At 37.4% G+C, this 13,903-nt stretch overlaps 1 protein-coding gene across 3 annotated transcripts; it reads right to left on the minus strand.

Moving 5' to 3' along the window:
• Positions 1–734: 734 nt before the first annotated feature.
• LOC118277075 (far upstream element-binding protein 1) lies at positions 735–13,424 on the minus strand. Of its 3 annotated transcripts, none has more exons than XM_035595737.2 (17): positions 13,053–13,424; positions 11,289–11,401; positions 10,413–10,558; positions 9,995–10,133; positions 8,528–8,663; positions 7,641–7,685; positions 6,802–6,930; positions 6,289–6,468; positions 5,672–5,802; positions 5,282–5,357; positions 4,784–4,943; positions 4,244–4,404; positions 3,792–3,959; positions 3,417–3,558; positions 3,117–3,307; positions 2,848–3,030; positions 735–1,847 (listed from the first exon to the last, which is right to left on the minus strand). In XM_035595737.2, exons 1-16 carry the CDS (start codon positions 13,134–13,136, stop codon positions 2,851–2,853), a joined length of 2,181 nt encoding a protein of 726 aa, XP_035451630.2. In that variant the 5' UTR covers positions 13,137–13,424; the 3' UTR covers positions 735–1,847; positions 2,848–2,850. The 3 variants fall into 3 exon arrangements, with proteins under 3 accessions (XP_035451630.2, XP_035451629.2, XP_035451631.2); XM_035595736.2 differs by having other exon boundaries at positions 3,417–3,564; positions 13,053–13,421; XM_035595738.2 differs by lacking the exon at positions 7,641–7,685 and having other exon boundaries at positions 3,417–3,564; positions 13,053–13,418.
• Between the last annotated feature and the right edge of the window lie 479 nt (positions 13,425–13,903).

Raw genomic sequence — 13,903 nt, forward strand, 5'->3', positions numbered from 1 at the left:
CATGATGAGATGCAGATATAGCATACACACAAGATCATTATCAAAATTAACATAGCAAGTAAACAGCGATGTAAAATATACAAGTATAAGATATAGAGTACAGACAAACATGGAAATGTTACATCGAGTAACGCAAAATATAGCACAATATTAAAGTATCGGTCATCATGTCAAGACGTCCCGCCATTGTGGTGAAGTATGCTCGTCTGTATTGGAAAATAGTGATGTCATATCTCTGGATATGCGATTCTGTGAAAAGCACATTTAAAATATGCAAACATCATAAAACGAATACGGTAAAATAATGAACAGTGAGATTAGTGTCTACGAGATGTCAACGTAAGAATTACACCTAATCAGATAGGAAACAATGTGGTCACTCAAAATACACACGACTATACAAGTGATGTTTAACGTATGACAAAACAATTGAAGAGTAAATCGTATGCATTCAGTGTATCGTTACAGAGTCAGTCCTAATAACAATATTATTTCACCATACGTCAAATATCGTGTACTAATAAACAGTAAGGATCCTATTACAACTAAACATCCTCAAGAAAAATAAAAATTCAATAATAATTTTAAATACGAAATATAACACAACGGCAAAAATGTCAGAATAATGTAAAGACAGAGAGAGTAAGCACAACGATGAATATATTGTTTAGAGTTAGGGTCACTTACCTCCAGGGACTGTGGACAGAAACCATGATTATAAATAAAATGAACACTCTAGTGAATCAATATACACTTTATATGCTTAAAAATTAATACAAGTCTGAGGGGAGCTGTCGCCCTCGGTGCCGAGTCGCGCGCGAGTACCGCGTCGAACTATAATTGAACAGTGTCGAGAGGAATGTAGATAGCGTTACATTACCTTTATCTCATTTATTTCTCATATAGACTAACACCTAATTAAACTGAGCCTATATATAACCGTACATCACTGACATCAGCATTACAACCTACGAGCTGTCCAGAGAGAGGTGACGCCAAACATATAACCTAACTTATGCTAAACATAGTTCATTACATGAATTGGGAGTTCTGTTTCATGATTTCTTACTGATTTCTGGAAAAATAATTAGCCGATCTCCAAATTCACGTGGATATTACACATGTATTTATAAGACAATATGCGTGTGTCAACTAGTCACTCAGCACAGTGCATTTACCTCGGCTCCTCGCGGCGTGAAGTCCGCTTTTCGTTCATTCTCTCTATAGCTCCGTGGTAGGTCGGATCATTCTGTTACATCTTTTAAGGCAGTGTGGCTTTCTAACTTATACCTGGACAGACTGGCATGTCAAATTATCAATATTGGCACATAAGCAATCATAACATTTCAGTATAAATAGAACATGATATAACACAGTTAAATGAATAAACCACACAGCCGTAAGTTAAAATAATAAGTGTTCGTAAAATAATCTCATCATATACGTTTTGTTGACAATATTTAAGTGTTAGTTACCCACAAGAAATAAATACGTGGTATGCCTATGTGCTGTCTGATCGTGATTACGGGAATTTAGATATGAGTGGACCACGAAATGGATGCCGAAAATTCTATTAGAGTTTATTTACAATCATAAATAATAATTAAAACGTTAAATCAGATCACACGGCTGAAACATCTGTCTGAAGCTATATATAACATAATATCCACTAGAAGTCGACTCAGATCTAAAGCCGCGCGCCAACTGAAACTTATTTATTGTGGGTCGTCAGCTAGGCTTTGGAGTAGTTGTATGATGCGCTCTTTTTCCAAGTTATAATCTATTTCATCATAATGTACAACGGGGGTGTCAGGCGCCGGCAGGTCTCCTGGCCCTCCGTCGGCTCTCTGCAATCACACAAACAAACAACATGGCAACACTTGCTACGGAACAAAACATTTGCGCTCACGAGCAGGCAACCCCGGCACTGGCCTACATCTGCAACACTACACACACTATACATCGGTCGTCTCACACACAGAACTACTCAACACGACAATATAGCATAGTAATATCATTTACACCGAGTTTGTATGACATGCAAACTGAAATAGAATATATCTGAAATTAAGTCATGCATTTCGTCAATAATATGATTTGTGATATATGTATAACGGAAAATGCCTGTAAAATAAAGATTAATTTGCAATGTAAAAATAACCAATCACCTATTATAATAGTACACAAAATATATCATAACATGCTGGGTGTATTGTCACAATTCATAAAACACGACAATATATCATCGGTGGATACAAACAGTTGAAACAACTACATAAATAACATTGTGTTGTTTGTCCAATAAAATACCAATCAGTGATAAGCAATAATAACATACATAGATAGTACATAATATATCATTCATTACATAATTCTTGCAAATATTTGTTTTAATGTGTAAGTTTATTTAGTAATTCATTTCATTTCGTGAGATTTAGTAGTTTATATTTGCTACATGGCAGGTACAAAGTATTACTTAAAATATAATTGGGTACTATTGACATGTCATAGAATAAATGATAACTAAAAACAAAATACAGAAATAAAACCACGTATTTGTAGTGTTACAAGTAAAACGAAAACTTAAAAATGGATCGAAATAAAAATACACGACAAAATAATAGACATAGATAGATAACGGGCATAGTATAGTAGTAAGATACACGAACACTCCTACGTGTGACGGCTGGCATACAAGTAAGCACGATCAACTAGCGACCAGAACAACAACCATCCGTCTAGACTCGGCTTGTAAACATGGAATTATTGATTCAACAATTCTATGTTTAGTGGCCGACGTCAGTGACGGATGGGTCAATGAGAATGGGTGTAGTGTGTGTGACTTACGGCCTATTGATGGTGGTCGGGCGCGGGCTGCGCGGCGTACGGGTAGGGCTGGTAGGCGGCCGGGTACACCTGCGGCGCGTACACGCCGTACTGCGCGTACTGGCCCGCCGCGCCCGCGCCGCCGCTAGCGCCGCCGCCGCCGCTGCTGCCCGCCGAGCCTGCGCTACTGCCGCCACCACTAGACTGTATACATAAAAACATACGTAAATAATAAGATTGAGGAAGAGAAGACGTTATACTGTCCGCAAATAACTTGAGAAGTATGTTACCTTAAGTTTGATTTGTGCCTCGATGGCTTCGGCCTCCTTGAGCTTGCCGATGCTGCGGTAGTACTCGGCCCACTGCGCGCTGTAGTCGGGCTGCGCCCCGCTAGCGGGGGCTGCGGGGGCGGAGCCCGGGCCCGCCGCCGCTACACTACCGCCCGCGGCCGACGCGGGAGGGGTGCCACCACCTCCACTGCCTGTAAAGTACATACGAGTTTATTCTCTAGCCCCCAAACAAAATTAATTGAATTTACATCTGGAAATAGAGTAACAATAATGTAAGTAAATAAAAGTGTTAGAACTTACCGTCCATGCCACCTCCTCCCTGCTTCTGCTGCTTGGCCTGTTGTTCAATGGCCTCTGCCTCGTGCACGAGTCCCAGCGAGCGGTAGTAGTCGATCCACTGCTGGGAGTAGTCGGGCTGGCCAGTCGCAGGGTTGATCTGAACCTGTTGCTACACAACACAAACGTAAAGTACATTACTTGAAAGTCGATAATACTCGAATCGAAACTATAGTATAAGAAAATTTAATTATTTTGAAAATGTTATCCTTTTTGCGTAAACACCGCATTTATAATTTCGTGTGTTTATAGCCCTTCCGGACAATACTTAGCTAGTAATCATGTAATGTGTGAGTTTATATGAAGCTAGGCTAGTTGAGTGGTGGTACAGTAACCTACCTGTGGGTTCTGTTGTTGCTGCGGTTGGTGCCAGTGCGGGTTGTACCCCCAGGCGGGCGGGCCGGCCGCGCCGCCGCCGTAGTACTCGCCTCCGTTGCCTCCGTTCCCGTTGCCATTGCCGTTGCCGCCGCCATTGCCTCCGTTGCCCTCGTTTATAAAGTTCACCGGCTACGACAAATAAGATGGAACTTTAGCGTGTGAAAGACAATAATATTCTGTATGCAGTATCAATGGGAGTCAAGATGTAACTGCTGATAGGGAGGTGTCTATTTGTTTCTTTCTTGTACAAATTCAAATTATTGCATGCCGAAATAAGGCTAGATAAAGAATACCCTATAGTTTAACTCTAGTGTTCTATTCTCAAGTATAGTAGGATAGTGATATGACAGTGACATATTTTAACTATGTGTCACAATAATCAGTAAACTTTATTAGGAGAAAAAGGTACATACCATGCCGACTTTCTCCATAATGATCCGCTTGCAGTGCTCGACTGCCTCGGGGTGTCCCCTGATGTAGAAGGTCCTGTTGTTCCTGTCGGAGCCCTGCGCGCGACGGTCCAACTCGCAGTGTGCGCCGGACGCCGCGTTAATCTGTTTGATTACTTCACCACCTGTGTTACAATATTGTAGGATTAATATTTTATATCATTTATTTTCTTTTTTTTTAATGTCATTTACTCGGATCAGCTATCATGATATATTGTGAAAGTTTAAGTAAGTAGGTAAAAAAGTTGCCTGTAAAGTCTATCTGTGTGAAACTGAATTATTGATTCTTGCAACTATGACCAATGTTTTTTGGCACACAAACAGCTCTTCTAATGTAGTCAACAAATTACATACAGTATGACATTGCAAAAGTTAAGAATGACCATTATCACAATGCAAACTCATAGCATACTGTAAAACGAACAATAATTACAAATTACAGCTACTACGCTTAACACACTTGTATACTTTCCTTCTCACTTATGGGTTTTCAAAAATGCTTACCTCTGCCAATAATGAGCCCACACTTGACGTTGGAGACGGTGAAGGTGACCCGTATCTCCTGTCCGTCCTGCCACTGCGCGTAGTCCCCGCCGGCGCGGTCTCCGTTCCTCTGGCCCGAGCCCCCGCGGCCGCGACCACTGCGCACTTCTTGCTCACGACGCTATAGTCGGACAAACAAATAAACATACATTTTAAATACGTAGGAACATTTTGGTTATGACCACCAAGGTTGTACGAAACTAGTCGGATATTCTCGAATGCAAAAATAAACGCATGGACTCTTTTAGAGTCGAAAATGATATTACATTGTTATAAAGAAAACATATTCTACAAAATTCTATTAGTCTACTTCACAATACATCATTTAAAATTTTCTTATTGATATGTAACCTCTATGAAATATCAAAAGCACTTTTCCTATGTAGGCAATTAATTGTTGCGCTAATTTCAAGACTATGATGTTCTTTTAAAAATATAATAAATTATTATTTTACTTACATTAACACTAGAGATGAGATCTTCAATCATCTGCCGTGCCTGGTCGACTTGGTGCGGCTTACCTTGCAGGTAACATCTGTATAATAAACACATTTAATTTTCAAGTTGCAGCATACAAATAGTTTGTGTTTTCGATAAACGTTACTATGTTATGGGCTTGTTTTTGTTTTAAAATGTACCATTTTAGCTGAAACCCTGCTTGCATTTTCAATTGCTAAGTTCAAAAAAACATAATTACTGTAAGTAGTTCAAATTTATCTGCAAAAAAGCTCTAACGGTATGCAGAATATATTAGAGTTATTTTTGTAATAGAACAACTACACATGAAATATATTTTTTTATTTTCGTCTACTATCAACTTCATATACTGTGAAAAGAACAAATAATCACCTTTTGTCTCCTGGGCCGTCATCTCTCTCCTGATGGAACTGCACCCTGCACCCAGTCTCAGCTTGGATCTTCTTGATCATGTCTCCGCCGCGACCGATCACGATGCCCACAGCTATTTTTGGTACAAGGACCTGTTGAAAACACAATTTATATTGTTCAATGTAATATTAGCAGTTTGTATTAATTCCATTTTATTCATAAACACATGGGAGACAGGTATAGATGTTTGATTGTATGGAATGTTTAAACAAAGTGTTAGTCTTATAATGTCAAGTGGCAAGTTTACAAGATTGAAGTACCACTCATGCACTTGACTGCTCGTTAAGTGCGCAGTGAAAGCTATAGCTTCAAACTTTCAGTTTTTGTCAAGAATGTAGAAGGTTAAAATAAATATGAAGTCAAAGAGTTGGATTCCAATATAAGAGGTATTTTATGCTTTATCAACGTTATGTATCCTTTTTACGCGGCGAAATATTACTGTGCTGAATAATACCAAACTAAATATTTTATTTTCATTCGATTTTAAACTTTGATTGACACAGCATTGAGTTAATTTGTTAGCATATTATCTTATAATATGTATCTGTAGGACGTAAGGTCTCTGGTTATAATCTTACCTCAGTGGAGTTAGTAGCGAGTCCGTTTCCTTGATCGTGTCCCTGGTACTGGTCGTCGTACTGCGGCGGCCTGGGTCCGCCGCCGCCCTGCTGCATGTCCTTGTCGGCCAGCAGCTCGTACACCAGCTGCTTCGCGTGCTCCACCTTCGCCGGATCACCTGATATACGCAGCGGCTTCTCCTAAACACATTGCGTGATTATTGATTAATGATCAGAGTGATACTGCTGCCTCATAGAAAACCGGCGTGGAACAACGCGTGTTATGTTTCGCCGTGTGGGTGAAGTTACTGAAGGCCTAATAAGGCCAATTTCTTAATCCCTAAAAAGTTGGCAACACGCTTGGAAATCTCGTGTTGCGGGAAACTAAGTTGTGTTGTTGATCCAGGAAATGTTTCAAACTATTATTAATTTTTTTAATTGAAATTTCAACTACAACTATGAAGCTTCGACTAAGTTAATGAAAACAAAACAAGAATATAACATAAACTCTTCAGTTTTAAAATATATACTTACATATTCTGTGTTGGGTCCATCTTGAATGACTACCATCTTCGCTCCCGACTGCTCCTGCAGTTGCTTGATAGTTTTCCCGTTCTTGCCAATAATCAGACCCACTTTGGGACCAGGCAGCATAATTTCGTCCTATTATTGTAAATGATTATGTTAAAAACCGTTATAAACATACATTTTGAATACAGATGTGCATTTACTAAATATATGTGAGTGCGTTATACTTATTTTATGTACATATTATTATGATATACCGTTTTCCTATTTGGATGCATGACAGTTGCAACAACAGGGCCATATTTAGCTCGCGTTGAAACTGTTGTAACAATACTCGATACCAAACCGATTCTGTAGATAGTGTACGTCAAATGTGTTTGTAGCAAATGCTGTTTTCAAATAATAATTAAGGTAGGGTATTTTTTTTATTTTTATTTAAACGGCAACTGCTCCTTTTGCAATAGAAAAGTTTATTGCTCTGAGTTTAGACGTGCTAAATACGACCCTGGACTATAACTATCAAAATTAAATAATGCTCTAAACAATTTCTTTTATCCTAAATGACCATAACATCTAAATATGAATGATCTTAATGATACTAAGAAACGACTGCCTTCAAATACCTATCTGAATTTCCCCATTAAAGGTAAAAGTGACGTCACCGTAATTAATTCGAGCCTTTGCAGGGAAAATATTTCAGATTGGTGATTGTAAACAGGTCGTAAAGTGTACTATACTACTAAAAGCACATTCCTTATACTACATGTGCATTCTTATCGACTAACATACAATTCTACAGTGTGTTTGTGCCTAATGATAATTAAACTATGAAATTGGTTACTCACGTCACAATTTTGCACCCAATCCGCGCGTCCGATCGGTACGTTGCCCTGCGGATTCAGACAACTTGGAATCACTAGTGCCTGTTACGTTTTATCCTACTGGTCGACCATATATTTTTTATCTGTACAGTATCCTATTATATTGTGTATTTTTGTGGTAAAGATATGGGTTGAAATTCCAAATACAATTCCTAAGAGTCATTTGTCTGCTTATGTAAAGAAATGTTGAATTACTATGACGACTACGACGTATGTTTGTTTGTTTAAAGGTGTAAATCTGTCGATTTGGCAGATTTCGTGAACCTGTTGAATTTCTTTAAGGTCTTTCCTACAAAGTATGTAGATATAACCATGGATAGAGATAAACAAAGAGACTTATCTTGTGGGTCTATCTCTAGCCACAAAGTGGTTTATATGGAGACATAATTCTTTTTTTTTAACCAACTGCACAGTAAATTTAGTGGGTCGACTCAGCAGATTGGGTGCGAAGTCGTGACGTATGTACAGAATACATACATAAATCACGCTCTCTACCGCCGTGTGATAGTGTATTATTCAATTGCCGGCTGAAAACTTGTTAGTAAATGTTATTAATAAATATAACAGTACTTAACATAACCCTTGCCTTCAAACTTAGAAGATGACACTTTAAAATAAGTGAGTAACATAAGCTGAAAGTGGCCTAAAGTCTTCTGTAACACTTGTGGTGAGAAATCTTGAATTTTCTGTCTTTTATACAAATGTTAGACACATGGATCTTAGCTCAAATATGAATCTTTGTAGTTTAGTCGCACACATACCTAATAGTACTATAATACAGCCTATACTCTCCAACCCCATGGCATGTGATGGTCCCGCCACCGTGTAGTTAGTTCTGTTAGAGTACGTACCGTCATGGCGCCGCCGCCGCCGCCACCGCCGGCTCCTCGCTGCATGGGTGGCATGCCACCGCCGCCTCCCTGGTTCTCAGGGTGCTGGGGAGCGTTCTCACGTCCACGGTGGTTTACGATTTGGTTCACCAATTCCCTGTTTGAAAGATGCTGTTATGTTAACACTTCAACTTATAATGATGTCTCTGGTATCGCGGCATTAGTGAATCACAAGTCCTGATAGCAAAGGAACATGAATAAAAGCTCAAAGATGTGCCGTGCATCTATCTAGACTCTGCGGTAGACGTAATGACTGGGTGATTGAATGCAAGGAATATTGTCGCGGTTACATTCTCGAATGGAATGATTATTTGTCGCGTAATCCAATAGTTGCTCCAAATGTGGGTATGATGTGATATTTATATTTCTAAGTACCTACATTCACGTTATAGGTACAAAATACGTATTGAACTTATCTAATGCAGCAACTTGAATGAGTACCGCGGTCATTCAACCGTGCGAATAAAAATACATTTATTGATAAATTACCGACCAACGGAGGTAATGTGATTACACAATGTGTAAGTTAGTGATTTTATACAAAGTTAGTCATACATACTATGGATTTGTTTTCAAAATTTCAAGTGTGGTAAAAATAAGGTAATAAGGTATGTCTTGAATGTCAATATTGATGGTCAAGATCATTAAACTTTTTTTGAACTTAATCTTATCTGTTGTGATGTGTTATCTCACTGTATTATGTAACCATGACAATCTGTGAGGTAGGTATTGATGGCGGTTTTGACACTACCATAACATTACATCGCAAAAGAAAAACACAAGTGGCTAATACGTGTATTGTTGCGCTTGCTTTCGGTGTCTCGTGCGAACAAGGTTGCGTGATTGTTCGTACCATACTTTAATGAAAGACATAGTACTCTACCGACTGCCCGTCATATTTTCGATAGAAATAAATTATTTCACTTTCTGTAATTTGGTGTATCAAATGGAATTATGTAAACATTCAAGTTAAAGTTATTGCCAAAACTTGAGTAAATAAGGAAAGGAATGGGGAAATATTACCCACATTGCTTCCTAATTCATAAAACAACTTGTGAACTTTTAGTTTACACAATTTTGGTTATGTTTAAGTATGTGAAAATATTATTTTTTTTTGGTACAAGGTCGCCACAAGCTCCCATACGACTGCAACTCCTGTAAGCCAGAATCTACAGTAGATACAAACATGAAAACACCGGAACACTGAAGTCCGGCGCGTCCCAGGGAAATGAATGACTGTCTTGGATCCCGCAATGAAACAAATCAGAAGATGTTATTAGAAGAGAAGAAAAAGAAAACGATAGTTTCCACTTCCCTCGCTGAATTTAATGCAGGAGACAGAATGACTATGTGAAAATATGTAAAGAACATATTTTTCTGAGTATACTAATAATATGTATATGGGTCAAAGTGAGAAAATGTCCTTACTTGGCCCTCTGTATAGCCTCCCGTGATCCAGTGAGCGTGCACAGCCTGTCGGGCTGGCCGCCAGAGTCCGGCGCCATCTGTATCTTGCATCCCGACTCCGCCTGCAGGCGAGTGATCTGCTCACCGCCACGCCCGATTACTGGGGACAAAGGATAATTGTTTAATAATAGATCAATTTTGTAATTCTAGCTACCGTGAATTAGTTCTCATTTATAGATAAGTAAGATCTGATGGTTATATGGTTATAGAAAATACTGCCAATTTTCTACTTACTTTAAAAAATGAGAAATAAAAATTTGTTTAGTAGGTTTTGAGAATCAAACAGAGAAACCTTTTAAAGAGAGCATATAGCATTATCATAGTTAGGCTAATGATTATGATGATGATAAAGTGAAAGGATAATAGTGTTGCTACTTACTGAGTCCAACCATCTTGTCTGGTACTCGGATGTATTCATTGAGGGTCTGGTCGGGCATGAGGTTGCCGGCCGCGCTGGGGGGCGGCGGGGGCGCGGCCGCGGCCGCTGGGGCTGCTCGGCTCGCCGCTGGTGCTGCGCTCGGTGCACTACACATACATACATTTCTTTATTGACATCTCTTACATTGTTTTCTTATCAAAATTGAGGCATTCTCAGAAAGTTCCAAGAGTATTTAAGTTAGGACTATCTCACAACTTCCCATACACTATACAACTGTTTTAAACACAGTGCTTAGTACAAGTTTGTTTTACGTTCGAAGATATCGAAACGAGAGCGCGTTCGGCATTCTGATTGGTTGGTTTATTCGAACCGGCCAACAAAAGCATCAAACGCGCTCTCGTTTCGATTGCTAAAGTTAAAGCAAACTTATACTAAGGGTACCATTCTAGGCTTGTAGCACTTGATGCACTACACATATATTAATATTCAAGTAAGGCACTACACACAAATATTATCATTACAGAAAGGGTATGCTATGTAGAATAATACTTTACTAATAACACATGAGTGTAACTTCAAACAATGTTGTATTATCAAGTGTATATGCATGAAGGTGTCTCCATTGTATCATGTCATTGATTGTTTGAATATAGTTATGTATCACAAAGACGATTTTAGTTCTACTATGAAATCACCATGCAGTAAGAATCTAAGTAATATTGCATGTGGCATTTTTGTGCTATTTTACTAAGTATATTTTTAAATAATGAAGCCAACAGAACTAAATTGGAACTGATTCAGTACCATCATGGGTAGTTGCACTTTCAAATATGTTGTATTTATAGTTATTTTAAAAATTAACAAGTTTTGACTTACCTCATTTGTGGAGGCTGATATGGTACTTCCACAGATGCAACTTTCTTAGCATTCGGTTCGGGACCTTCTTCCAGGGGCCTCTTACTGCCACCCCCTTCTAGTTTAGCTGCAACCTGTGAAATTGGTTTACAATTAAATACTCTATCAAAACTATGTGTTATTTTTTTACAACAGTTTTCTCGACAAGTACCTAAATGAGAACCTTGAATAAACAATGCAGACTTGCAGACTATTTTGTTGGACACTTTAAACACAAATGATATGATGTGGACACATTGCTTAATGAAGTAATTTATGCAGTAATTATAAAACAATTAGATGTTGTAATGAAGTAATACACAGTTTATGTAGTAGAACCAGTAGAAAGCACCCCACTGCTACCACTTCACAACCCTACTGAGACAGGTAACTTTAAAAACAATACCCTTCCTACATTCAGGTAAAGAGTTAGCTATTATATTAGCAACATAGCAACAGTTTTGGTGTGACAATAACAACAGAACTGTCATTACCAATCACCCTATTAAACAAATTGTAATTTCTACTATTAACTAAATTAGGCAGTAAATGTAAAACAGGACTGATTGATTATACACATTACTTATTGCCTGTTTCACAATAGCCCATTTATTTGTCCACTGTTATAGATGCTGACAGAGGTTGGATGGGGTAAAAATACCACAATACAGAGTGTGGTATTTTTCTCTCCAAAAACTATTGTTGTTATTTGATAAATTATCCCTCCATTTAAATAGTTTTATAGAAACTCTAATGAACTTTAGCTAGGTCAGTTTCAATAACATTTTTTAACAAATTAATTGAACTTTGATTCTAATTTACATGGTTCTCTCAACTTTTTGAGTGAACTGACTTATGAGTTTTCATATTAAGTTAATTTTGTTTTTATATTATTTACAAATAATAGAATGATATTATGTGTTTATTACTTGATATAAAGATTAATAGCTACTGTTTGTTTTTACCTTCTATCCTTAGTGACACTCTTAGGACAACTGAACCTCCTGACTATAGTCACTGTATAACTACTAACTGACAAAAATTACCACAGGACACTGACAAAAGTTACTTGTTACATTTACAACTCATTCAAGTGGAATTGAAACTTATACAGGAACTGTGTGTAATTTAGGTTCCCACATTTTTTACTTGAAACTCACATCGATTGACAGAAAATGATTTAAGTAAATGTATTAATTCAAGTGTAGACAATATCTATTAAAATATTGATCCATCAAAGAGAAAATCACAAGGGAATCAGAATAGTTATTTAAATTGAATAGTTACTGGTGTTGTGGTATTTATTTTATATAGCAAAAGCTAGTGACTCCTCATACAACCAGTTCAGGACCCGATTGATTTGTCTGATGAATAATTCGCGCCTATTATGAGCCACAACGTAGTTTTACCGCGAGAGAACGCTTCACCGTGTACATTCAAAAACAACCGTACAAAACGCATGTAACCTAGCGCAAACATCAAAACAGAACAGCTGCACTGTGTTTGCTTGGCACATACATCCATCATCATGAAAAAATACAATCAATAAGTAGGTTAGGTAAAAGTATCTTACCAATGATTCTTCAATAAAACATCACTAGTATGAGCAGAAAGTGGCAGGTTGTAGTAAAAACCACTTACAATTGATAATATTTTAGGTATTGAAGGTACAAACACAAAATTTTAAGGGTAAATAACACGTAAATGTCAATAGACGCGATTTTTGTAAAGAGAAGATGCGCTTACCAATCTAGCACGTTGTACCGCAGCCGCAAATCCTGCCGTGTGGCTATTGTTTTGAAGCGTAGCCATAGAAGAATAATCACTCATATTTGAACCCAATTTCACATTCAACCGCGTAATACCGCAGCCATTAAAAAGGATCAAAATGACCCAAAAACTTTATGAAAGGTTTCTCTCGCAACGCAAGTTCGTTGCGAGAAAGACGCGAACCATAGACAAAATGAGGAATGTTTTAAATGTCGCTTACCAATAATAATTATTTCTTTTTATACTAATTATCTACCAACTTGAGTGACCTAATGAGTTCCCAAATATAACTAGCACGTTACCAGTTAAAATAGAACTGTGTCAATGCTATATTACATTCCGAAAAAATACAGTTGAGATTTTATGAAAGTCAAAATGGTTGTCTTTGGTTAGAGCAAAAATACGTTTTGTTACTGCTTTGAAGCACTTCCTAGAGCTACAAAAGATTACCGGTTCTTAATAAAATATTTTGAACTTTTAAAGGAATCATTATTTATTTCCATTTTTCTAAATTATTTCTTCAAAAATTGTATGTTAGTAGAAGATAATTATCAGAAATAATTACACGAAAAAATATTATTTTAAGGTTAACTGAGTTCAAAAGGTCGTTGTACTAAAGAAAAGTATAGTAAATATTCTAAAAAACTGTTTATTAAGATAAAACAATAAATTCAATATTAATTAGGGATTATAGAAGAACTTTTTGTGAAACACAATTGTTTAACTAAAAAATGAGGTTTTATTACTAATTTTGAGCCGGGTTTATTTAATACTTTTAAACATACTGGCTGTAATTTACACCTATTTTCAACATTTAAACCGCATTT

The sequence above is a fragment of the Spodoptera frugiperda genome, chromosome 10 (assembly GCF_023101765.2).
Source record: "Spodoptera frugiperda isolate SF20-4 chromosome 10, AGI-APGP_CSIRO_Sfru_2.0, whole genome shotgun sequence".
In the NCBI taxonomy this organism is placed as follows: Eukaryota; Metazoa; Arthropoda; class Insecta; order Lepidoptera; family Noctuidae; genus Spodoptera; species Spodoptera frugiperda.